The sequence below is a fragment of the Anticarsia gemmatalis genome, chromosome 12 (assembly GCF_050436995.1).
Source record: "Anticarsia gemmatalis isolate Benzon Research Colony breed Stoneville strain chromosome 12, ilAntGemm2 primary, whole genome shotgun sequence".
NCBI classification, from domain to species: domain Eukaryota; kingdom Metazoa; phylum Arthropoda; class Insecta; order Lepidoptera; family Erebidae; genus Anticarsia; species Anticarsia gemmatalis.
This window is the reverse complement of record NC_134756.1, coordinates 3,980,326-4,006,980: the sequence shown is the minus strand read 5'-3', so window position 1 is coordinate 4,006,980 and position 26,655 is coordinate 3,980,326. Positions and strand designations below refer to the sequence as shown.

General features: G+C 36.4%; 3 protein-coding genes and 1 non-coding gene across 22 annotated transcripts in view; all 4 read left to right on the top strand.

The window, feature by feature from the left end:
- Positions 1–20,983, top strand: part of mnb (minibrain) — a 93,993-nt gene extending 73,010 nt beyond the window's left edge. For 5 of the 8 annotated variants that reach the window (XM_076120417.1, XM_076120414.1, XM_076120420.1 and 2 more), the window contains 9 exons: positions 9,672–9,860; positions 10,900–11,047; positions 11,564–11,737; positions 12,609–12,721; positions 15,281–15,490; positions 15,758–15,846; positions 16,114–16,243; positions 16,695–16,830; positions 18,447–20,983. In XM_076120417.1, coding sequence (XP_075976532.1) covers positions 9,672–9,860; positions 10,900–11,047; positions 11,564–11,737; positions 12,609–12,721; positions 15,281–15,490; positions 15,758–15,846; positions 16,114–16,243; positions 16,695–16,830; positions 18,447–18,619 — 1,362 coding nt within the window. In that variant the 3' untranslated portion in view covers positions 18,620–20,983. Of the gene's footprint in view, positions 1–9,671; positions 9,861–10,899; positions 11,048–11,563; positions 11,738–12,608; positions 12,722–15,280; positions 15,491–15,757; positions 15,847–16,113; positions 16,244–16,694; positions 16,831–17,648; positions 18,415–18,446 lie in introns of those variants that run through there. The other 3 variants (XM_076120415.1, XM_076120418.1, XM_076120421.1) reach the window with 2 other exon arrangements.
- A 1,213-nt stretch (positions 20,984–22,196) lies between these two features.
- Positions 22,197–24,398, top strand: LOC142977061 (uncharacterized). The gene is made up of 4 exons (XM_076120750.1): positions 22,197–22,363; positions 22,863–22,992; positions 23,077–23,247; positions 23,503–24,398. The coding sequence occupies exons 1-4, from the start codon at positions 22,305–22,307 to the stop codon at positions 23,863–23,865; spliced, it is 723 nt and encodes a 240-aa protein (XP_075976865.1). The 5' UTR covers positions 22,197–22,304; the 3' UTR covers positions 23,866–24,398.
- Positions 24,399–25,053: 655 nt separating this feature from the next.
- On the top strand, positions 25,054–25,125 carry TRNAH-GUG (transfer RNA histidin (anticodon GUG)). The gene has a single exon. It is a non-coding gene; the product is annotated as a tRNA-His (tRNA).
- Positions 25,126–25,561: 436 nt separating this feature from the next.
- Positions 25,562–26,655, top strand: part of LOC142977085 (uncharacterized protein CG43867) — a 353,930-nt gene continuing 352,836 nt past the window's right edge. For all 12 annotated transcript variants that reach the window (XM_076120791.1, XM_076120790.1, XM_076120794.1 and 9 more), the window contains exon 1: positions 25,562–25,851. The gene's annotated coding sequence lies outside the window, so the exon portion shown is untranslated. The remainder of the gene's footprint in view (positions 25,852–26,655) is intronic.

The window sequence follows — 26,655 nt, the reverse complement described above, 5'->3', positions numbered from 1 at the left end:
CCCCCGCGCCACCCCGACACCCCCGCACTCAGCATCCGACCTCGAGTGCTCTCCTCTCGCGCCTACCGAACACCTCCGACAGAAACTACGCCTTAACGACATGACGCCACAGCTCAAAATTCCGATCCCCGACACGAGCCCGACGTCCTCCCGCCGATCCCTAATGGACCCTCCGGCCGAAAGTCACTCGGTCGAGATTACAACGACGCCTCCGCCGTCCACGCCGTTGGAAAAAATAAGCTTTTTGTTACAATTAAAATGGTAAATCAAACCAATTTTAGTAATTGCGAGGTCAAACTTTGAAGTGCCGGCGCGCGCTGAGGGCGGGCTTTTTAAACGCGTATGATTTTTAATGGGGCGCTCTTATTCTTGCATAGTTGTGTGACGGATTGTCGCGAAAATTTCATCTAATGTGGCCCGGGCGTGGGCGTATGCGACAACGACTGATTTATTACTTTCAGCACCTGAACAGCTAAACTTGAGTAGTCCGTAGCTGTTTGTTTGTTTCTCATCACAACACAGGATGAATCGATGTTGCTTGCTAGTTCTGGAATCTTGGCATTGTTAACTCAACTAACTGTTACTACGCCACTACAACCAGATACGACAAACATTCGTAACTCTATCTTCGATGATTTCAATGCATACAATGATATATATTTTGTCTTAGTGGTGGCTGAAACGAACTGAACGTTTACCTCGGCCATTTTACAGACTTACTAGACTTTCTGGCTATCACATCATTCCGTTAGATTTTTGGTCATTTGTACGCATAGCCATAGATGCAGTCATCAAAAAAAACGTTTGTCTGTTATGCTGCTAGTTGCAGCTTACTGAATAATGTCCCAAAATTTGCAACGAAATAAAAATAACAATTCAAATATAATATCAAATTCTAGTTTTCAAAATAACTTACAATCTGCACTTCGCTATGAATCATTAAAACAAATTTAAACTAAACTAATAAAAGAATCCACGTACCAGCATTTACTCCAATGTCACTAGTATAGTACGTAACATAATCTAGAAAAATGCATTCTATTCTAGTCCGAGCTATTTGCGTTACAACCTTTATCGACGTAGACCGCCCACATTCACTACATGTTAAGCATCGTGCACATTATAAAGCGCTACTTGAACTAAAAAAATATATAACAGTGTACGCACTATTACATTATTTAGTTCAACGATCCCTGACCTATGAGATAAGGCAGGTCGTGTTGCGGTAGGTCCTCGGGATTATGCATCGTTTTCATTGCTAATCACCATTTAATATACCAACATGCCTGACGATAATACAAATTGCTTACTTTAGCTTAATGCATGCAAAGGTGCATCCGATCGTTGAAAATTTAATGGCCGCTACTAAATTGTCAGATGAAATGACTTTGATCAAAACATGCTTGAAGATTGAGTTAATTTCTAACAAATTAAGTCATTACACAAATTGTATTACGGCTCTGGAAGCTTTGCGAAATTACGAGTATTGTGGAGTAAGCCATGTCAATTTGCGAATGTAGCCTCTTTACATTGCTACCCTCGGTATTTGTTGAAATATTCTACAGAGTAAGTCCAGTAAGTTGCATTTATATAACTATACCTTTCTTCTCATGAATTTTTGATCTACAGATTAAGAATTTCTGAGACTAGTCTCAAGCTATTCTCTTAAGCCTGTAATTGTATTAAGTAAGTAAAATTTGTCAAGAGTTAGACTCTTTTGAAATTGAAAATAAGCTAGCGTTCCCAAATGATTCGTATTTTTTTATGTTAATAACAACCAAGTTGAAGTGTGTGAATAATGCATACTCAGAAAAAAACAATGAGAAATTAAAATGTGTTATATAAATATGATTGCTTTTTTCAACGATTATTCTACAACAACAAAAAATATTTAACATGATACATGAGAAAGTATTTATGCATTTGAACAAGATGCTTTTAAAATCGATTCCGACCTTTAATTTAATAAAATTATTCATGCCCACGCGCAGCTTTTCGTCATATAATGCTGACGTCATCGCGTTGGAAAACAGATGCAGATTGAAATTCGATTGTAGAGTTGCAGTCGTGAATTGCGTCAATCGTGTTTACGTCGATTCAAGAAAATAAAAATAACATTATTTTTTGTTTAACCAATATTTTTTTACTCGTAACTTTATGTTGGGAAAATTGTGTATAGGGCCATCTACGTAGCGTAGTTTCTGCATACGTGTTATAAATGTGTGAAACACTGTCTGTCGTATGGCCTGCATACATTTCTGTATAAACACGGTTCCAGGAAACACAGGCATTGTTTCGGGTATTACGTGTAGTTCGTCGGGATACGGACAGCTGATTCTTAAAAATACGTTCATTCAATGTTATCGATGTAAACAAATAACGTAAATAAATAAACAAACTCACTTTCGCTTTTACTTCGCCTGAAATCTTCGAAGCAATGTTAAGTCTCTTTTTAATATTATGATGATTGATTACCTTTTAGAGTTCTTATACAACTTTATCTTGGCAACGAGGAAACATAAAAATCTTTTAAAGTAGGGAGGTATAATGAGTTAAAATTATATAAAGGTAGACAATTAGACGACGCCAGAGTCAACTAGCAATATTGTTCAGTAAGATATTTTTTTTGGGTTCATCTTTGATATCCTCTTATTATTATTTTGTATCATTACATTCTTGTATGAGATGTAAGAAGATCTTATAATAAAATAGGAGTTTTGCAGTTTACAAATATGTACTTTAGTGCAAATTATAAAGACAGATTAAATGTATGTGTTCAAGAGCTTAATTTTACTACAAATTGTGCTTTGCAAATTTCTCAAATGTTGCAATATTACAGTTGCATTATGATTTATGACTCCGTCTCGAGAGAGAGGTCTAACATGTAGACGTACTTAAGAGCTTTCTGAGTCGTTATCGAAATGTTTGGGTGCACACACAAAATATGAGCTCCCTACATGTTATCAGACCTATTAATGTCCATATCATTACTCAGAAAGTTAGTAATTAAATCAAACGTGACCGTTAAAATTCCAAGTGTGTATTTGTTTATCAACGATGTGTAAACATAATAAATACGTTCGATGCATGTTATTTATTAATGAATAGTATCTGTTAGCTCGGTTATTATGGTAATGCCCCATCAAAGGCGTCTGCCCGGACCTGCCTCGACGAGGGGAACGCTTGCGGTAGGTTATGGTATTGCATTCGCCGATCCGCCGACTGCAAGGGTGGTTTTGCATAAGTATACCTCGGTTTATAGTTTACAGCCCTGAATGTGTCTGTCTAACCGCTGGATTTATGAATGCTGCGGTGCAATTATGACGTTTCGTGTGGGGGTGTGTGTGTGTTTACGCCGTTCCGATTGCTATGTAAACTATGATATACGCGCTCTACACATACTACCCATATTTTGTACTTAGTACTCTCATTATCGTGAGGTGTACGTCTTAGAATAGAGAGATTTGACGTCGTTGTTTTCAATTATCGATCTCACAGCCATTTTAGTTTGTTATAAATTTTAAATCAGTTATCTAGACCGGTACCGAGTTGGAAATAAACACGAGATCGATATGGCTCTGGCGACGACCGAAACTTTGGTAGGTCCTCGACGCTTTTGACCCACACCTCCAGCGTATTACGGGCACATTAGTCCTAAGCACTACATCGTCTAAAACCTTAGACAAGTACCTGTTGGATTTTTCGCCGGTCGCGTAATCCGACAGATGATTAAAAAAGCGTGCGTGCCCACTTGACGCACAGTGTTAGCTTTTTTGCGCGTGTGTGTGGTGTGCGGTGGCACTAATGAAACGGGCCCCGGCGTGTGCGTCGCGGCGGCCTACGTACGCGGGCCTTGCATTGGGTCGGGTCAGTGAACCCGCCCGCCCACTATCGGGGTAAATATGCCGAATGCACACAGATGCGCGCGCCGGCCCCCGCACACCCCCGCCCAGTCGGTCGTCGCTGCACTCTGCACGCATACACCCCCGACCCCTCTTAAAACTCCTAATTGATTGCACAAATTTTCTCGCAATAACTGTCTTTTTATGGTGTTAATGATGTAAAGTTGCGCAGTTCCGACGCTTTAATTGATACTCGACGACGTGATAAGTTGTAAACCAGAGTACCTAATGCGCGACGAATTCTCATTTGCATATCACCGCGGTGTCGTCGGCGGGACTATGAAAAATTAATTAGCATACGGCGAATTCTCTTTTTCGGGATTCCGTTGCGATCTTCAGCTTTCCGCCACGGTGGGTAACCGGTTTAATTTTATTTTTCGCGAGAAAAAGTTTCATTACCGCTCTTTATGGGTTTACACTTCATACGAGTCTGAGAGAACATACAAATGCACACAAAATCCGTCTCTAGATAAGGCAGATCTTCACTCAGTAACAGTATTATTTTAGATTCCGCATTTTGATGAAATTACATACAAGAAAATGTACGTATGTCTGTAATATTTTATTCAACATTCATAATTTTTTTCTTGCCAATATCAAAAGCAATCAACGACTTGGCACAAGCAGGCAGCTACACATAACTCAACCGGAATCATAAGAAAAATAAACTAAAGAAGTTGATCTATTAGAAGTAGCTATTTATTCAAAGTAAGACAGCCACATATTTTATGTTAAATAACCAGAATAACTTGATACTGCAATTGATACAACGATGATGGAAGCATTACATCATCGGGTGCATTCGGATGATATCATTGTGACGTCACGGCGCAATGCGTATAAATAAAATGTAGAGTTGTGATGCCAACATCCCTCCAAACACACAATAAATACATGCAATAAAAATGGCATAGAATTGCAATGCCATCATAAATGCGCCCGTTTTGGCATGATTGCCACACAACGCGCGCACTTTTAAACATCTTGACCTATTCAATTGTGTGATACATTGCTTATTTTATGTTCCTAAGGAGGTTTTCGAATGAGACAATAATATTCCCTTCCACCATACACTATTAAAGAAGTATAGATATGATTTAGAGTTATTACTATGTCATATTTACGAAATACTATTTCTTATAGCAAAAATATTATTTGGAGACGTTAGGTCCGTATCAAAAGAATACTGTTGGAGTAGTACATTTTCATTAGGAAACATTTTAACGTTACATTTCACATGGCAACAGCGTCCTGCAGAGAGAGTGGGCGGCTCATTTCACAGAAGGAAAATTACTCCACTTTTCAGTGCTCACAAATTTAAAGGACACATACATTCATTATACGTATTTCGGATTCTCGGAAACGGATAAACCGTAAATAAGGATCAATCGCTGTATTTTGTGTCCACAGTTGTCAGGATTTCAATCACTCTCTCGGTACCAAGAAATAATTACTTTACGAAGCTCTGTGGTTTAATATTTCAATTTAAGTTTTACTCAAACCATGTCAAACGTTCACAAAGAAATCGTTTACGTCATAAACACGATGATTGATTAGCACAACAAACAAAATATCCCCAGAATTCAAATTTTCCCATAAACAATACATAACAGCGGTCGTAAAACAAACCCCAGTGATCGTTTATCGACATGACATAAAAGTTCGACAATATTAAATCAAAGCCACCCTCTACATCGTGTCTCCAACTCTCCAGGAAGTGCATGAAGAATAATTAGGATACGCAGCGGTGCGCCGCGCTGTCACTTCTCATTGCCACCCAACTGTAACCGAATAACGTCGAAAAACTACAACATTTACAATACATAGTAGATACATGCACTAGAAGAGACAGTGCAATATTTTGCTGTGCCAAAGATCGAACGTATTTTGGTATTTTTAAAGTAAACAATAAAAAGTCAAGTAATTACGCATTTCTTCAGGAAGTGTTTCGGCCGCAGTAAATTACTAACAGAAAAATGTATCAGAATGAACTTGAAGAGGTTTTTTTTATTTATACAACTAGTAATTATAGTGTATATCTATTATTTTTAACGTTAATTCCACGAAATGATACATTGCTATTATGAATATTATGTGGCTGTGGGCTCAAGCGAACCTTGAGCCGCCCACGCTTTGTAACAAAACTAAAAGAATCATATTCTTTTTGTTACGTTCATTGCCCTATTTTGACATCCAGTAGATTAAGAACATTTAAGGACTATTCACACATCAAGGACGTGGTCAGACGAAGACCATGTATTTGTTCATACACGATATGGATGGTACTGCTCTATGGACTGGCCAACCTTTTATGTACCTACTAGATACTCTATTACTTAGAAGTATTACACTAGAGTGTAATATGGTGAAAGAGATATTAGTAACATGATGGAAATTACGCTGACACGTGACCCTTAATAGTGAGCAAATCAATGTCCATGGTTTAGATCAAAATCAGTAAATAGAACACACCAATATTTCTTGAAACTCAGATGGAAAAAGATCAGTCCATGTTTCAATTCAAGCAGTCCGTTAATGTAAAAGATACCAAAGATATTTTAATAAATTGTAAGTAGGCTGTATTTTGACGAATGTAAAAAGCAAGGAACAAACAACTGTTACGAGCAATGTCAATGATACTTTAATCCGTAGATTTCGTTTTATTATGACTTAAATTGTGTCATTCAGTTCAGTTATCTAATCATGAAACGAGCTTGTGTTTATAAAATAGATTTAGTTACTTTCATCGACTGAGTCATATACATCGGTATTTTTATAAAGGCGACCGATGCCAAATGTATTTTGTTGCTATCAAGTCCAACGAACCCATTTCTTTGTGGAAGTTGTTGTTAAGAAACATTTTAATTGTTTTAAAAGAAATAGATGCAAATAAGATAGAACGCTTTTGAAAAAGCAGTGGTTGTTTCTCAAATCACTGGTATTCATCCAGTACTGCTTTGTATCGTTGTAAAATGTTCAGTGCCCCCATACTACAAAGGCCTCATCATGCCATAAGTCTTCAAAGCACATGGGTATTTTTTATTGATTAAGTAAAATATGTGTCATCTTATTTTTCCTATAAGAAATAGGATTATTTCCACGTAATTTGGATTACGTATACGATGTATATCTTTATGTACAACGTATGTCCTTAAATAATATTGTAATTAACCTTATTCTTAACTAAACTCACTTCCTTACTTCCCCTAAAAGAAAAGAAGAAAACAATATTTCGAAGTCTCATAAATCAGGTTAGGCAAGAACAATTCTTCAATATTTCATCCGGAGCAATATAAATATTGTCATAATATTTACATTTTATGTTCAAATTTTGTCAACATTACAAGGCAAACGTTGTGTCAAAGGAACCCGGGCGTGGGTAGACACGTTTCTGTATTATTCACCTCGTCCGGATTAACAGAATATTATCTCGCAAAACTTGTCATATTTCCTACCAGCTAACGTATCATTTTCGCTATACACACACCTATTGAGATAAACAGTGGATGAGTTTCCGTATTGTTTACAATACATCCATTTAGTTGGTGTCGCGCCACGCTTATGAGTTAAGACGTAGTTAGATTTGAATCGGGCTCGGTTTGCTACGACAACTTCCTACCTACAGGTTGTGGAAGTTGTGCTCTTCGCGTTTCCATCTCCGGCCACGTTCATTAGATAGTTAACAGACGACCGAATAGTGGATCACGTCTCGCTATCAGGTGCGCTGCAAACAAAACGCTGAATAGAGGCCGGGTTAAACATGCACGACGGGTGTACGGGTATAATTAAAGTTTAGGAGACGCTCACGTCGCCCGTTAACCTCGTTATCGGGCGCTGGAAGTGGGTGAGACGCGGTGGGGAGGGAGCCAGGCTCGGGGTAGGGGGGAAACGGGGAAAATCAATGACAGCCGCCGCGCGCCGTCTCTCCCCGGCCCGACGCGCTCATCTCGCGGCCACGTGCCGCGGTCACTGGCCTGACTCACCACACCATCCTCACACCAACATCAGCATTTGTCTCCATGCATCGCTATCCTAAACATCACCAGCTATACCTCTTTATCCAAAACGAACGAAAAGTTCGACTGCCATCTCTTTTCAAATAAGTCAATCACAAAATTTCACAAACTTCTTCGCACTTCGTGGTAAACAATTTTGACGGACGATACAAATCAAACAATGCGACTTGACATCGGTCAACAAACAAATAGTTAAGTCGAACAGATAAGTGTGCGGTTGCACGAAGCCTTGCCAGTTGTTGGGGCGCGCTCGGTCGCCTGTAAAACATACAATGTAATATGTAGGTCGCTGTCAGAAATTTGGGTTATCGTTTGGCCGCGTCGATATGCGACACTTCCGTACCGCCACGATGCGAATGCTATGCACTCGCCAATATTATTGCTATGTCATGCTTCCGCGTTACGTAATACCAGCTTCTGAACACTATATCATTATGGGTCATGTGACGCGTATTGACGCATGGGCTTTTCACGGTGAACATAAACACCGCGTCACCCGTTTGTATATCACAGCTCAACAAGCGTCGCCGGCCGATCGAAACTTTTCCAACTTAAAATATATTATATTTCCACAGAGTTCCCAAAGTCGCGGGCAGTCGCAAAACAATGAGTCATATTTGAAGCGAGTCTCGCGGTACCTCGTAAAAAATATCGGTAGCAATGAACTTCCTAGTCCCAAATCCATGCGTTCGGTACGTCGTCGTCATCGGTCGGCAGTCGGTACAAATGTTTTATATAAGCATATCGCGACCCGTCGTCGATCAATGTCAACCGCATATTTGGGTCAACGTCCGTCAGCCGAGAATTCCCGCGTTCGTCTACTCTTCATTTCCTATAACGCATGCGATCCGTTCATTGTGCACTGTTTAGGATTTCTAGCATACAAAGTTATTACCTAGTCCATTATATTTCACCAAATATAATAATACATGTCCTAGAAAATTAACGCCGTCGGTAAATTAACTGCACAGTTATAATTTTGCACAAAAAAATAGCAACAAAAATCCAACTTTCCAACCTCAATACAACCAAAGTTAGTAGTAGAAAAAACATAAAAATTACTATTTGACATCCGTGACGTACAATTGAAAAAACTGTCAGCCGCTCGGCTGTCCCGAGGGCTATAGCAACCAAAATCTATAACAAAAAATCAATTCGTTTTTCATATTACAACAAATAAAAGAAATTGCTAAAAAGCTGGGAAATAACAAATCTTCATCGAATGACAATGAGGTGACCTTTGAATCTAATTATTCGTGACGCTAAGACTGTTTTTCATAGTGACTTACTTGTTTTTGGATATTACGTAGAAAAGATGATATTGGTCACCTGTTTACTTGTTCAATGTGAAAATGAATGCATTCTATCGAAGATTTGCCATCAGAATTGGGCGTGGACTTCACGTGAGTAAACGCCGAAGTATGCGGTATTATGGCAACCGTATCTGTAGTACTTATCTTTACTCATAACCAACTGCAGCACAGCTTTCGTTTGCATTTAGGAACAGTGGCCAAACAACATTATTTTGCCAAATTACGAAAAGTGACAACTTTGAACGGAACTTTATTTAGTTTTCTCACATACACTACCTTATTCAAAAGTATACTTTAACTTTACTTTTCTGCCTAAACCTACGATTGCTTTTCGGGAAACTTAGTACATTATTTAATACCATTCCAGATCTAACAAAGATAATGACACCTCTCAAGCTGAATCTTCTGCACAATTCTAATAACATCATTACTTGTTCCAGGTATATTACGCGAAGAAAAAGCGGAGAGCGCAACAGTACCTGGGCGAGGATGGCTCGCACAAAAAGGAGCGGAAGTTATATAATGATGGTTACGATGATGATAACCATGACTACATTATCAAACAGGGCGAGAAGTTTCTCGACCGGTATGAGATCTCCTCGCCGATTGGGAAGGGGTCTTTTGGACAGGTAATATTCTTACTTTACATACACAAATATTGTCCCCAGAGAATGCAGTTACGATAAGAGACACGAAAGGTTCTTCCAGGAGTTGTAGTAGCCGCCTCTTAGAATGTTTGTATGACTCAACTTTTGAGGTTAAGGATTTAATAGGCAAACTTCCCCAATGCGTTAGTCATTTGTGCGCTCCAAAAAGAGTTTCGGAAAGTTTCTTGGTTCATTACTCCAAAACCGTAAAAGTCAATGAAGTCCAGTCCAAGTCAAAGAAAGTTTACTTCAATGATATAAATGTATACATGATTAAACATACTCTTATAAATCGGTTACCAAAAAGTGTTGTAAACAAATCTGTAAGAGCAAGGATAATACAGATTAATCTACAAATAAACCGGCTCAATTAGTTGTTTATTAGCAAAGTTGTATTAAGTACCTTTATGGCCGTTTAGTTTTTGCCGACCCGCAGCGCAAGTGTGAAATTGCTCCGGACTTGCTAACCCAAGATATTTATAGACTCTAGAGAGAATTAATTATTAGAACATAATAGCCGACGGAGAAAAACTATTGGATAATACCGCCAATACCTAGAAGGCATTAGTAATACAATTTCTATAAACACTGATATTTCTACTGAGTGAACTTTGTTCGTAATAAATATTGGTTTGTTTAAGATATATTGAAGTGAGTTCCATTGAAATGTATGAGTTATCAGGTGCATTTTATGTGTTCTTAGAAAAAATACATGCAGCATACTAATGATCGCACTTTAGTTTGAGTACACACATGATTCATAGAACACATTGTTGTAATTATTGTGTGTTATCAGTACTTGGATACTTACAGTTGGATTATGGTACTTAATGAGTTTCTATTCATTGGAGCACTAAACGCCGCTTTGAAACCCTAGCGTGGGCTAAGGGATTCATCCTAGATATCTGATGATATGATATAGGCATATTATTCCTTTATTGTATTCGGACCCAATAATGTTACAGTAGTACGATTATTATAGTCTATTTTAGAGTATTAATATGATATCATTGTGTTTCAGGTTGTGAAAGCGTATGACCACGAGGAGCAGTGTCAAGTAGCGATTAAAATAATTAAGAATAAGAAACCCTTCCTAAACCAGGCACAAATAGAAGTCAAGTTACTAAAAATGATGAACAGAGCGGATCCTGAAAATAAGTATTATATAGGTAAGTTTATTACACAGTTAAATAAAACGCTTCCACAAGGATAAGTAAATATTTTCATTAAGTTGTTTGAACATTTTCTCTTTTTTTTTTATATTTCCATTAAATTTTACTACATTTCTGGTTTGTTTGAAATAACTGATTTTAACTTAGAATCAAGGTAGTGGATTCACCTTGAAATGTTTACTTAATTATTAGGATTAACATACTGCCTTAGATTGTTTCATTCTATAAACACTATGACATAAACCTCTCTTTATTTCATCATAAAACTTTAATTTTACTCAGATGATTAGGACACTATTTTAAGTGTTTGTAGTTTATGTTATCCTTCTAAAGCTCCTCTAAAGCCGGTCCTAATAGCTTATATTCCGGTGAAAAAAGGACGGGCTTATAATTAGTCGATACAGAAAAATTTTCTTTAAGATAGTTGTTACGGACGGGTCTTAAGACTCTTGCCTTAATAATTACTGATTTTTACTTGTTTGTTACTCTAACAATTGTGTTTTGTGATTCCAGTGAAACTGAAATGTCACTTTATGTGGCGGAACCACCTGTGCCTAGTGTTCGAGCTGTTGTCATACAACCTGTACGACCTGCTGCGTAACACCAACTTTAGAGGGGTGTCGCTCAACCTTACGCGCAAGTTCGCGCAACAGCTGTGCACCGCGCTATTGTTCCTTAGTCAACCTGGTCAGTATTATTATAAACGTCATTTAACTACATTATTATAGTAGCTCCGGCTGACCCGCGCAACTTCGCTTGCGTCACATTAGAGAGGGGGTCATAATTTTCCCAGTTCTTGTAACATTTTTTACTGGTTCTCTGCTTCTATTGGTCGTAGCGTGATGTTGCCACATCATGTTGATTTACAATGCCTATAGCTCAAATTCTCTTCATTTTTTTTTCAATTGGCACTAGTATTGCTATAAATAAGTATATCGTAATAACATTTGAAGATTTCTTACAAGACAACCGTTGAAATAATAATAAAAAAATGATTTGTCTGTTTAAATTCTAAATATTTGATAATTATTTAAACTTAAGTGCCACTGAGAATAATATTATGTGGATAGATATGATTACTCATTCAACCCCATCTTCACCTAGCAGATTTATCAGTCGATTACCTCGTCAAGTTGATATTGATAACAAGTGTTTCGATAAATATTATGCCACAACAAGTTACCAAAGAAATATCTTACATAGAAAAAGTATAACTTCATGCATTGACTGTTTTCTAAAAATAATGGCGCCAATTAAAGCATGTTCTATTTCACCGGTCCAAAAGTAATGGGTAATTCATTTAACTGAATGGAGACATTAAGCGGAATGATAGTATCGTATCTACTACAATACACAATAAATATATGTGAACTTAATTACTTCTATAAGGAAACTATAAAACGGGGACCCATTAAATAATTCTCTAACGAAACGACCACCACACTATTAGAAGTCCCGTTTTATAACGCACGGATGTCCCTGAATTCTATTGTTCGCAAAATCTTGATGAGTTTCGCCCTTATCGCTAATACTAATGCCACTCTCTTTTGTATTCCAGAACTAAATATAATTCACTGTGATCTTAAACCCGAGAATATACTACTATGCAACCCGAAGAGGTCAGCCATTAAAATAGTGGACTTTGGGAGCTCGTGTCAGCTAGGTCAAAGGGTAAGTCTGTGCCGGTGGCACTTTATATCTAACACTTCTATATTTTCTCCACTAGATTACATCGCGTCTCATTCAAAATGTATATGTCATTAGTTTTCTTTTTTCTACGGTTTAATTAACTTTGAAGTCGCCCTTTGAAATGTCAGCTTTTGTTACATTTTATTTATTTAGACAGCTCAGTTTGTGGTGTAGACGTGTTTTCTGAAAAATCTAATTAAATGAGTTGATTTCGCCAGTGGCGAAATGTGTTGTTCTGAAGATAATCCCTTTTAGGGTTTTGTAGCTATTTAAATTACGATAGGAAATATTCTAACTCAGTTTTATCTCAAGGAAAATTGTTGGTTTTAGAATAATTAATTGGTTTATTTATAAGTGACAGGTCAATTAGATATAATTAATTAAATGTGCGTCTTGAGATTATAATATTACGTACTTAAGTATCGTACACCCATTGCATAGAAACTCATCTAATATACCGATAACTGAAATTGCACACTTATAAACATTTGGAGTAATTCAACGAACTGTAAAATGTATAATAATATATTTCCTAACAATAACGCTTTAACGTCATTAAACGATTTCTATTGCACTCCCTAACGTTCATAGTTGAAAGTTCCCAGTGCACTCGGTGAGATTCTCCCAATTTATAGAGTCGATTCCCTCACACGCTAATTGCTCAGATAAATCACATCGGCCTGGTGTGATTCAATAGTGGAAGAGGTCGGGGTTATCGCTGTGTGCGTCTCACTCACTGTACTTAACTCTTAAAGCTTTGTATGCACTAGGAAACATTGAATTATGTTCATTTGCAGAGTCAAGAAATGATTTCAGTAGTAAATAAAATACGAACTTTATCCCTAACTTGAAAGTTTGAGTAACTATAAATAATGAAACAAGCAAGACCGATTAGATCTCTGATTAGCTTGAAATGATCGTGGGATAAAGTTCGCTTTTTAAAATAATTGTGTGGTAAAAACCTTACAATTATTAATTTGATGATCGTTGAAAGCAACATAACTATCGTACAAACGATGAACTAAATTCATTGGGTTAAACCAATAAGCTACCTAATTTAGTTTTGCTTAAAAAGTTTCAGAACAATACTGGAGATATAACAATATGTTGCGCAACATAATGATACCAATTGTACACAAACCTTATTACTACCACACAGATAAACATAAACATACACACAGATAAACACATTCATTCATGACCGTATTCACTATAATAATATCTTAATGAGCATTAATTAAGATTTTGTAAATATTACCGTCAAAATAATATATTAGTTGTTATCCGGATACAACTTATTTTAGCATAATAAGCTATTTTTGCATCCTACACAAATAACTATTTTTAGTAAAATTGTGTTAGTAAAACAAATTTGCTTCCTTTTATCTATTGAGTGATTCAATTGAGGTCATAGTTTGGACTTGACCCCTCTTATCTTACTAACATTTCGACGCCTATTTCTTTATTAATTTGATGTTATTTGTAGGAAAATATGTGTCAATTTTGTTGATATTTTGATGACAAATTATTTATTATTGTATCCATTTCTTTTCTCGTTGTGGAGCAACAAAACTGTATTATGATGCAATATATTTATAAGAATGTCAGTGGGTTTTTCTCGTAAACAAGAGATAGGAAAGTTATGTGGAAGTTGGGGTCAACTTTTAATTGTTCTGTTTTTTGTATTGCAGTTGTGATTCATTGTTTACATTGACTTATGTTATTTTCCATTTAAATGACTTGAAGCTTATGTCCATGTTTCTCCAAATTGAAGAATAAGAAAAATATTTCATTTCTAATATTCTTAGTGATTCTTATGAAACAAATTTGGTGATTTCATCATTAAAATCACATGATCTAATCAAACTGAACCACCTTAAACCACATTTTTCCACTTTTGAGGTGATAAACAATTGATAATAATGTAGTAGGTAAATGTTTTGTGAGCATTGCTTTATATTTTCGCTAGTTACAGCGGCGATTGCGTGACTTCAAAATATTTTATCAAAACGTGCCGTTTAGCTGTATCACTCCTGTCGTATGGATATTAGTATTTCTATTATTCTAAGCATGTTTAGGAATTGTTGCATCAGTATATAAATATTATAGTTTATTCCGTATGAATAGTTGGAGACACTTTCTTCTCCATAACGCAAATTACACCACAAACGTGCTGATGATAAAACTAGGAACAGATGCGTCCGCGCACTTATCTTTATATTCCTAGCTGAACTTAAATTACTAGATTTTTTAAAGTAATTCATTTCTTACGGACAGTTTCTTCATACATATCTAAAGTAACTGCTAAAGCCATTGACCTTTTCTTAACTTTGGTGTAGTAAAGGCAAATCTGTTTCTTCATAAAACTATGAGTAAATTCGTGAAGAAACGAATTTGACTGTCGTTTTTAGTTTACCCCCTATACTTTGGCTGTTACTTTTGATAAAGAAACTGGCCGTAAGTCTTCTTTCTTTATGTTTACAGTCGCAGTCAATCTATTTGTAGGTACTTTATTTCTAACAATGTTATGTAATATTTCAGATATACCAATACATACAGTCGAGGTTTTACCGTTCGCCTGAAGTATTGTTGGGCGTGCCTTACGACCTCGCGATAGACATGTGGTCGCTGGGCTGCATACTCGTGGAGATGCACACCGGCGAGCCGCTGTTCAGTGGCGCCAATGAGGTCGACCAAATGAACAAAATTGTCGAGGTTCTCGGCATGCCGCCTGTTCATTTATTAGATACGGTTTGTACAACATACATTATTTACCTCCAAATAATCTTCTAATTGCTCTTATTTTTGTATTTAAGTGTCTTTTCCGACCAAGGCTAGGTGCAGTATAGTTACTAAAGTGTGAAAAACCTAGACACGTCTAATCCTACTCTGGTCACAGGAGGTCATTATTAGTATTTGTTATATTGTTTATAATTTGACAATAACATGGACTCCATTGACTAAAACCTGAGATCTTTTTTAGTTAGGTATCTGTAATAATTGGTTTTCTTTTCACAGGCACACAAAACGAGAAAATTCTTTGACAAATTACCAGCGTCAGAAGGCGGTGGTTATGTATTAAAGAAAGTCAATGGAAAGGACGGAAGGTAACTATTTAAACTGACAAAATTTGATAAATATTATTCATCATTTTCAAATTCAGTCAAACAATAATCTTAAAGGTATCTTAGATATGGAGATTTGTAGGTTTCCTTCAATTACGTTTCGACTTAATCATTAAAATTCATTGCTACTTGAAAATACTTTATGCATGATGATGAAGGAAGACTGTTCCAATTTTTTGCCTGTATTCATTAGTTTATAAGGTTGTATGGCTTTAACACGATACTTGACATATACATTGATGTGTGCAGCGGTTACAGGAAGTACCGCGCGCCGGGCACGCGGCGGCTACACGACATACTGGGCGTGGAGGGCGGAGGGCCCGCCGCGCGGCGTCGCGGGGAACCCGGACACTCCGTCTCAGATTATCTCAAATTTAAGGTATGTGACCCTTCGACCATTTTCCAAAAGAACCTGTGGTCGGCAAAGGCATGCTCTTCTTAAGTATGTAAGCAGTCACCCTACCAATTTTCAACGTAATCGATTCATTAGTTAGTGAAAGTATAGCAGAGAGATTACTTTCGTAGATTATTTCTGGTCATATTACTTCAGTCCCATAAAACTAGCGAAATTTCAACTCAAATTTTATGATGTAGGTGCTCGGGCAGCAAAGTTAGAGAAGCTCTGTACGGAGCGGGCAAAATTCATGGGAGGGATGAGTAATTAATTCCTCTAAAACTGATCTAGATTAAGCTGGAATTCTATAAAGCTGCGATTAGGTAGGTATGTAGAATAGAGAATGTTCAAATGTAGTATCCCTGGACTGTCGGTATCCCTTATAAAAGTTCACCTTAGCGATCAAATGTTGGTATAAACATATTTGTTCTTTCAGGACCTAATTCTCCGTATGTTGGAGTACGACCCCAAACAGCGTGTGACGCCGTACTACGCGCTTCAACACAATTTCTTCAAGAGGACCGCTGACGAGTCCACGAATACGCAGCAAGCGCAGTCGCATCACCAACACGGTTAGTTCTATTACAAAACACATATTACTATCACATCATCCTTGGGAGTGGGTACTTACTCATTTACACCATTGTATCAGGGTTTATCGGACCAAATTATGTCAAGTTTCAATGTCTCTTCTATTCGTTTCTTAGTCTGTGTAAGTAAAACGTCAGATATGTAACAAATAATTATACTCTGACTGTGGAATTGATAACTGTAAATAATTATTTAAGAATAAGCAATAAGCATACAGTGTCAAATAACTTGTAGATGTAAAAGTAAGAGGTGAATTGATTGTCATGTATATGATCTCACATTAATAATGGTGCTTTGGATATTAATACATTTATTGTAATATTGTGGAAGTAACATTTGTCTACAGTCATCTGTGTCTAATATTGTCATCTAGTATAAGTCTAACATGGTCATTTCAAGCTTGTGTCGTGTTATTTGCTAACATAAATCGCTTCATCATTTCATTTGGAAACAAATTAAACAAATATTGTACGAGCTTTTAACGAAGGATTATGTATTTAAATGTATTTATCTACCAACATACACTAGTTACTTATAGGCAGACCATTGAAGAATATGAAAGCAGTTTTGGATGTTCTTTTAGCATAATATTGCTATACAGAACAGATTCCTACTGTACTGATAAATCAATGTAATTTTGTATCTATGTTTGTAGCATCAATATGACTGTTAACTTACAGTTTTGTGTTTCATATTTACTTGTGAATTATACTATATGTAAGTAAGACGAAGACGTTAAGACGTTTATACATGGCCGCTGTAACCGTTCGATGAAAGATTAACGTTGGCATTGTGGCAGATGGCCCGTCGGATCCGCGATGACTAGAGCGGTCCGGCGGCCCCGGCCCGCGACACTAGCCCCGCCTCAGTAGTGCCTAACGATTACATGTCAGGTCTGCAAACTATGTACTAGGAATGTTTATACGTAACGCCCCCGTAGCATGCTCGTTGTATCACGCATGGCTTTTATGTGTACGTGCACACTGCCGCCTTGTTTATCGACTTTGTTATACTTAACCTCTTTATATTTCGAACTATAAAACTACAGTTGTTTACCTCTCCTTATACTTAATCGTCGGAAGAAAAACTAAACCAATTTAAGATGTAAATGTCTGAAGGAAAATAAAAACAATTACTCACCAATTTGCATTACACAAATTTCTAAACTGTTAATATCTTAAGTATAGTTGTGTTGTCGATAAACTATGGTTGCAGGTTCCAAATTATATTATGTATATGTTCCATTTTACATGTATTTTATATTTTCTATTTCTAGATATTGTTGTTTTACACGATTCCTCTAAATGTGTTTATTTCTGCTTTATAGCGACACCAACCGTTTCATTTGGTCATGAACTGTTCAATGTCTTTTTTCTATAGTTCGTAAGAATGTTATGCGCATAATGCGCACGCCCATATAGGGGTGGTAATATTCTAGTTACCGTGGAATCTCCGTAACACAAAAAATGGGAAACGCGGGATGAATAAGTGTGGTTTTTCGTCGCCAAATCGTAAGCTTCTTTTAGAGACGCTGATCTGTGTTACCGAGGTTCCACTCACCGTGGTGCTGATGTACTGACGCGCGGTTGTGTTGCAGCGGGCGGCGGCGGCGCGGCGGCGAGCGCGGGCGCGGCGGGCGCGGCGGGCGCGGGCGCGGGCGCGCGGCTGTGGGCGGGCGCGCCGGGCGCCGAGCGCATGGAGGTGGAGGCCGTGCGGCGCGACGACGAGCTGCTGGCCGCCGTGTGCCACAGCCCCGTGGCCATCCACTAGCCCCCGCGCCCCGCGCCCCGCGTCCGCGCGCTCCTGGACTGAATCCGATATTTATGATTCTATATTTTTATTTAATACGATAAGTCTGACTGTAAAGAAATATTATGGTGACGATTTGTTACGTTGTACCGTGTATTTGTATTATTCGTTTCTCGATCGCTTCACCCGACAGTACTTAGAGAACGTTCCGTGCGATCGCCGACGATCCCGTTCACCGCATCCGGACGCATCGAGGGCATGAGAGCTAGGTTTTTTTATTGTTACGCGATGCATATCAAGGACGCAATATGGTAGAAAATAAATATTGTATATAAAATTAGGAAACCGACTAATCGATACAGACTGCGACATAAACTGGATAATCTATAGTTTAGTTACGATCTATGCTAGTTAGGCTTTCGTTCGGTTTTAATTATCGCAAGCTTTATATTCTTAAAGTGTCGGCAACTGATGACTGAAATTCAAAGGGCCAATGAGAATTTGTTTATACAAACGAAGAAATAGATTAAGTATTTTTGTTAATGCACAAATTGATTCGACTCGACACACTTATGTATTGTACACACATACTTAAATGATTTAATTAAAACTATGCCCTCGCATTTCACAGTTGTTGTATAATGTGTAAATGTTTTATTTCCATTGTATAATGCTTGTGATTAAGTCTCAAGTGTTTGTTTTAACGCGTATAGGTTACTTTGACCCATTGGTATTCAGACGATGTGTAAAACAGAGAATAGTGTATAGGTAATTCTATAAAACACAAAATGTACTTGTAGGTTACGAGAATGTTGAATCATATATAAAAAATTTTGGGTATTTCAGATAAGAGTTAATAAATTGAATTACTGACTTGTTCAACCTTTTTGGATTTGAATCTACAATAGACTAACCTCATTGCAACAGACTGGTTGAAACTTTCTAAACGGAGATATTTTGTATAGCATACACTGAATCACTGCCTTATTGTGCCGGAACTTTTTATGTGTAAGGCCCGCTACTAATTAACGACTTTTTGGTCGCACGATATTAATATAATCAAAATATTACATGGATAATATTTGGTTATTATTTGTTGACTTTTATTCATGACAATCTTAAATTGCATTTTAAGATTCACAGAACGTGGGTGCGCGTGGCACTCGTTCTATATAAAGGTTAGCAAATACGCGTTTGGGGAGGGGATGTGGGTGATGTATCTCAAATTGTAGATATCTACACTATGTATATGTATAAAAATGTCCATTGACTTGAAAAAGCTTGTTAGTAGCGGTCCTGGAACTATGCTTCTTTATTCTGATCATGTCGTGATATAGTGAAATTTTTATGTTAAATTATTTTTAGTTAAAAATTGACTGAGGTGGCTTTTGGTCAGAATAAAGCAGCTGTAAGACGAATTGCAACTGATAGCAAATTATTTCTTATCGCAAAGTATTATTGCGAATTTTTATAAAAAAATACCTTCCTAAATGGATTTATTTTAAAACGAACATGTATGGTACAGCTATTCGTAAACATGAAGCATTAAAGTATTTTTCTATCGTTAATTTATCTAATAATATGTGCTATCACTTTCATTTCATTGTAGATTTGAATCTATTTCTAATCTCGCTGTTCTGTACTATAAATTTTTCAAATATCTGTATAATATTTACTGTAATACTTTTCTGCTTCATGAGATATAGGGTTGTTAGAAAGAGTATAAGGAATAAGTATGGGATTACACGTTTAATTTGATAATGATTATGATAGAGCAATAAACGAAGTAATTCAACGGACAGGTTTCCAAATGTATGTAAAAAATTATAAAATTGTGTTCATCAAGTGTACCTAATTGTAATATACATTATTATATTGTTTTAATGTTTAGTTCCTTTTAACTCGATAAATATGCTAAAATAGACGCTGTATCCACCGTATAATAAACAGTTATATGGTTTACTCACTGTAACACACATTATAACTTAGGACAACGTTATTTTGTTTTGTGACGAGCCTTGTTGTGGTACAATCACCGGAAATCTGCCGTGACAATGTTTATATATGACAAACTAGTCTGGATGTTAAGTGATAAAGAACACGTAAAACACCAACCTATTTGAATATAGCTCTAACTAAATCCATTACTCAAGGATGGCCCTAGGTGTTTGCGCTTGAGTATGTAATATACTATACTATTTATTTGTACTGTGACAGTATGGGATTATATGGAATGTGTGAGTTGGCATGTGGTGGTGCGCGACGCGATGAGCTAAAATGTTTATTTCCTATTGGATTGTCAGTTCGCAGGCACTGTAACAATAAAAGGATAGAGCTTTATGTCACTAAGTTTTGTATTTTAAATCAATAAACGATAGCAATTGATGGTTTTACTTTTATTTACCTATAACTTCGCTTCTTTCTACTAAGTCATTCTATGAATACAGAAGAGATAAGGCTTGCGCACATGACGGATTTGTTGGCGATGAAATATCTTTATAAGGCCAAGGATACACTAGGTGATAACGTGCCCTGCGACAGATGTCGCCAGCAACGTCAAGAGAAGTGGCGCCATGATTTATTATGCTTCGGTATATCCTTAGCTTTACTCCTTGATAACCGTCTTGTGCGTAAACCCTTAAGGTAAGTATCCCACAATTCTTAAAACAGCAGTATATTCACTTCAGGTGCTGTCAGTTCAAACAAGATTTATTCACAGCATTTCTTTAGTCTTGTATAGCACATAGGCAATGGCACTTTGGCTATATATTGAATCTTCAGTGAGGATATGCCATAACAACACTGTTTTTTAAATAAAATAGGTAAAGACTACTATTATGTGCATGCAGAAATATTAATTAGTCTTGTCATCTATCTTCCAAGGCTATGTCCTCTAGACCATGTTATCAAATTATTGAATAGACTTACCTAATAGACCAAATACGTAACATCGAGCCGCTTCATAGCAGTCTCAAAGTAGACTTAAATTGCTTTTTAAAAATACACACCTACTCGACTATGGTTGGTGAATAGTCTTTTAACAATCGAACCAAACCACACTTACTAACACAACGAGGCGCCGAGTTGATGGCTTAACGTTTTGATCATAGATTTGTCACCGAGTGTGACAACTAGACTAGATGACTATTCAAATTAAGTTTCTATAAAGAAACAATATTAATTCCCATAAACCAAATGCGTCATGTCTTTGTATGCGACAGTCGACAAAATTTAGATAGGGTTAAATAATTTAGATGCCTATCTAGCTGTAACACCGAATTCTTGGACAAAGTGAACGTGGACAACAGAAAGGCATCTCTGTTGGGATAAGAGATAAATAAAAAGTATTGTGGTTTTGGAAGGCAGTGTTGCGTTTCTAACACTACATACAAGTCTTATACACAGTATCCTGCTCTCTGCGGTTCGTTGGCAAATCCTGCGCCTGGAATTCTGGATGGAAGATGAGTAGAAGGACCAAGTCACTAAGTAGATACAATGCAATAATATTGTATTATAATTTATTGTTAATTTTCATTGCTGAAGATGAATGTTGCCAATGCAATAAAAAAAGTCACTGACATTTACTGACACTGACGTTTCAGAAACATCCAAATTTTTTTGACAGATACAAGAATATTATTTTATTTAAATGCTTGAAAAAGAAAATTAATAAACTGAGCTGCACCGGCACTACTTTTTAACCAAAATGAGGGATAAACGGGGAATTCATGCGCAGTTCGAAATAATGCTGGATTTCATGGAACAGTAAGTAACTATTTTCTTTCCGAAATTGAGTAGCGTTTCTGGCATCAAACAATAAACAAATGTTGCAATAACCGCTCAGTGATAAATGGATGCACACCAAACAATCTATCTTGTATCATTTGATTCTTGCTCCATGATCCGGGATCGTAGATAGCTCGCTCTATAACTAACTTTTGATAACGCCCGTCACGTCTTAGCCAACCGCTACTGAATGTGATCGGGCGCGTGCGATCTGAGCGCTTACAATAATGTGGTATGGATCAGGCTGAATATAAATCGAAGCCCACAGTCTGTGATCAAAAATGTTGGTAGTTATATGTGGGCAGTAGGAATGTAATCCAGAATGGCTCTATGAATGATTTTCTGGAAAATAAACTTTTTAAAACAAATATGTATACCCATTCAAAGCTATGATATAAGTTCAGCTTGGGTTGGATTATTGCCATTTGTGTTGCTTTAAATTGTGCAAATACTTAAAATATTTTTTATTTGCTTTCAGGAATGGAGATATAAGCAAGCCACCACCAGGATCCCAAGGTCGGCTAGACAATCTTCAGAAATGGCTTGAACTAGCTGAATTGTTAAATAAATCTAGGGGCCAATCTAGGCCACTGGAAAAATGGCGTAAAGTAAGTATCTCATTGCAGTTCAATTTATTTCATATTGCTGTTTAAAGTTTTGTCATCTAAATAATTAATATTTTATATTTGCAGACTTGGAGTGATCTTAAAAATAATACGAAAAGAAAAGCAAAAAGGCACAAGGAAGGTGAAGGTGCTGAACTAACGGAATTAGAAAAAAGGCTCATGAAACTATTAAGGGATCAAAATGGAGTCAAAATAGGGTGTGAATCCGATGATGATAATAATGAAATTACATTTAAGGTTTGTGTGTTTCTGAAGTTTATTAATACATACAGTGAAAAGTACATACATACATACTATTACGCCTTATTTCCCATAGTAGAAGAAGAAGATCAAATAATGCCACTTGGGACAATCCTTACAATGAAAAGTAGCAGTACAAGATTTATATGATTATGCTATTAATATATTCTCGCTTGAGATGGGAAAGAATGTTAGAAAATCTCAAACTATAAATGTGTAATAATAATGATGAGATGTTGTCTCTATTTTCAGGAGGAAATTGAACCAGATCCAATACAAAGAACACTTTCACCAGCTCCACAATATTTCTGTGCAGTCAATGGAACCACATCACATCGCAGGAAATCTACAGCATCATCCTACGCATCAGACAGTTCATCTTCCCGAACATCTAGCAAAAGAAAAAAACATTTAAATGACGAAATTAAAGATGTGACAGATAGATATTTTGAATTTGAAAGAGAGAGAGAAAAGATGGCTCATGAGCGTGAAATGGCGCGAATAAAGCAAAATGATCAACTTATTAATATATTTGGTAGAATGGTGAATGTTCTGGAAACATTGACTCCTAGTATACAGAGATATTTGAACCGCAATGACAATGAAGGTGGATGAACAAACACAGATTCTAAATTGGTTTTATCTTAACTAAATTTGAAGAGTAGATTGTATTATATAGTAGTACAATTTCTCATTGCTTATTTCTAAGTATATTAGTGATATTGTGGAATACCCTAATTCTAATAGAGTAGTTGACTGGGTTATTCGTAAATGGTTTATCCAAAACATAAATTTTTCGCAAATAATGTTGAAATTGAAATTACTGTACATATTATTATCTCAACAGACACGATACTTGTGACGTCATCATGTAATTCTATCCTAAAATGTCTTTTCGACAAAAGCTTTCTAAAAAGCTAATTTGGGTGGTAGTCAAGTACCCTATTGTATGTATACTAAGCAGCATATTATTTTTGCCAATGTTGTAAATATAAAAATGTCTATGCTACAGCCTACAAGTATACTACTGGTATATATTTTAGTAGGTAGTATAAGTATGTATATAAAATATAGCTATATATTCTATATGTATTTAGTTTTAAGACTCAATAGTCTATTATCTATAAGTATTTAATGAAATAAATTGATTTCCATTACATTATGTATTCCTTATTTTTTATTACTGAGCCCTGATTTTAGTTAGATTATAAAATGATATCTATTTACATCTGTAGCAGGTTGTTTACAACCAGGTAAGTTGTGTAGGTATTATATTACCTATATAGGTAGTTATAGCATTACTGCATTCTCTGATAATAAATTAAATAACAATATAATTCATTATTATAAGTATAGATTATTGAGCATTATGAGATAATATTAATAAATGGGTGAACTTTACATTTTACTGGGAAGGCTGATCTGCAAAATAAATATATAATTTTAATATTTGGTATAAATGATATTTTGAGGTATGTAGTCTATCTAGAGTAGCATTCCTTCGATTAGCACCTACCAAAAACATATTTATTGGTGTCCTTCGTGGACTAGGCTAGGTGCTTTTTGTCAAGGTGCTATTCGAATCTTTACTCGTAAGATTCGATAAAATAACATTTATATGAGTAAAGACATTTATAAGAGTACCTATTTATTAATAAGTCAAGCAACGCAATTTATAACGATGCCATTTTAGTAAATGTGGGATTTATCTATATTCTAATTATATTTATCTTATAGTGTACAATAAAATGTCGTAAACGATTATTGTTATTAATTTCAGCCATTTGATCACCCGCTCCGATAGCCGTGATCGTCTAGTGGTTAGGACCCTACGTTGTGGCCGTAGTAACCCAGGTTCGAATCCTGGTCACGGCAGTGTCATACACTGTTACGGCGGAGCTATCTTTTTGAAATATTTCCATCATTGATTTGTATTTTTATTTGCTTTATTATATTTTAATTAAGAATAAACTTGCTCATCATCATGGTCGATGAATATTGAATTAATTTCTTTTGTCGTAAATGTTGTATTATGTCAAAATAGTCAAGAAAATACTTAATTTTAAAATCGCCAATTTATTATTATATTGATTTAATAAAAACAGCCCACTATTTTTTGTTTAATTAAACCGTGAGTCGATACAGCGCCATCTAGGATGTCACCAGCAAAACTGACACCCGCGGGAAGGCGAAGTAGGTTTACTTTTACTTTAGTTGTTTACTAATTTTCCCTAGATGTCGTTACTGGTATTTGTTTTGGTACAACACACGCCGCAGCTGTTCGCTATCACAGAAATCCGTGAGAGAAAAGGAGTGGTGATTAGGTCTGTCTTTGCCTAAAAATTACGTTTTTTCTATGATCCACCAACATTTTGTGATATGTGACGATTATATGTGCAAGTTAAAGTTGTTCTACATGTGATATATTGTTGGCAATGTTGGAAAACATCGCCAAATAGTGTAATTAACGATGTAAACGTTGGTTATGACGTTTACTACGGTGTATTTGTGTGTGTGTGCGTAAGTGACAGCATTGCCGACGACCGTTGAAGCGAATCTTGTAACGGAATAGGTAGCTATTGGATGTGAATGGTGTTTTCGGTAAGTTATATTGTTTTGACGATGTTAGACCTAACCTATTTGGCTCATGCCTGCGTTCGAACGTTCTATATACTTATATTGTTTGACCTCGATACGCGGCGCGAGATCGTTCGCTATTTCCCTTTGAAAGGCAATTTCTCGCGTTAGTAATTTTTTTCTGCACCGACCGCGATGTTTCCGCACGAATGTTCTGTTTGATTAGCTAATTTATAGTTACGGGTTTAACGATGTAAAATAAAAAATAAGTCGAAGTTGGGTCGTGAGCCTTATCACCCCTATGACTTGTGTAATAAGGTTGAATATTAGATTTATTGACAGCCAGCTGATTATTTGAAGCGTATCTATAAAATTTCAAGTTTTTGGGAACCGTATCGTTGCTTGTAATTAAGTTGGTTGTTTTCTTTGAGATTACATTATCGTATTGTTTATTTCTGATGAATGGGAGTAAAGCGTTTGCTCTTTTGATTACAAAGGGCATTGGCGTGTCGATGCGAGCCTACCCCACTTATTATGTTGAAAATTGATATCTGCACTTGTCGCTCCGTCGCACCCGGTAGTACTTAGGTACCTACTTGTGCCACCTGCTAATGTACACTGCTATCGTACATAAAATGCATCATATAGGTAGGTGTATATAGCACGTGTACATTATTATGTTGATAAGTAGGTAGGTAGGTACAACCTATAATAAGAACTGTAATTGAACAATTCTATTCCGGCTCCGTTTAATTGGCCCTAAATTAACGTTGTTAGATGTAGGTAGGTACCTACACTACCTACCTAGTAGGTAGAATGTAGGTTCTT

Bases quoted from the DNA above. Each gene is read 5' to 3' on its own strand.
- LOC142977061 (XM_076120750.1), top strand. From the start codon at position 22,305: ATGAGGGATAAACGGGGAATTCATGCGCAGTTCGAAATAATGCTGGAT. The intron at 22,364-22,862 runs GTAAGTAACTAT...ATTTGCTTTCAG, and splicing joins ATGCTGGATTTCATGGAACA to GAATGGAGATATAAGCAAGC. The intron at 23,248-23,502 runs GTTTGTGTGTTT...CTCTATTTTCAG, and splicing joins ATAATGAAATTACATTTAAG to GAGGAAATTGAACCAGATCC.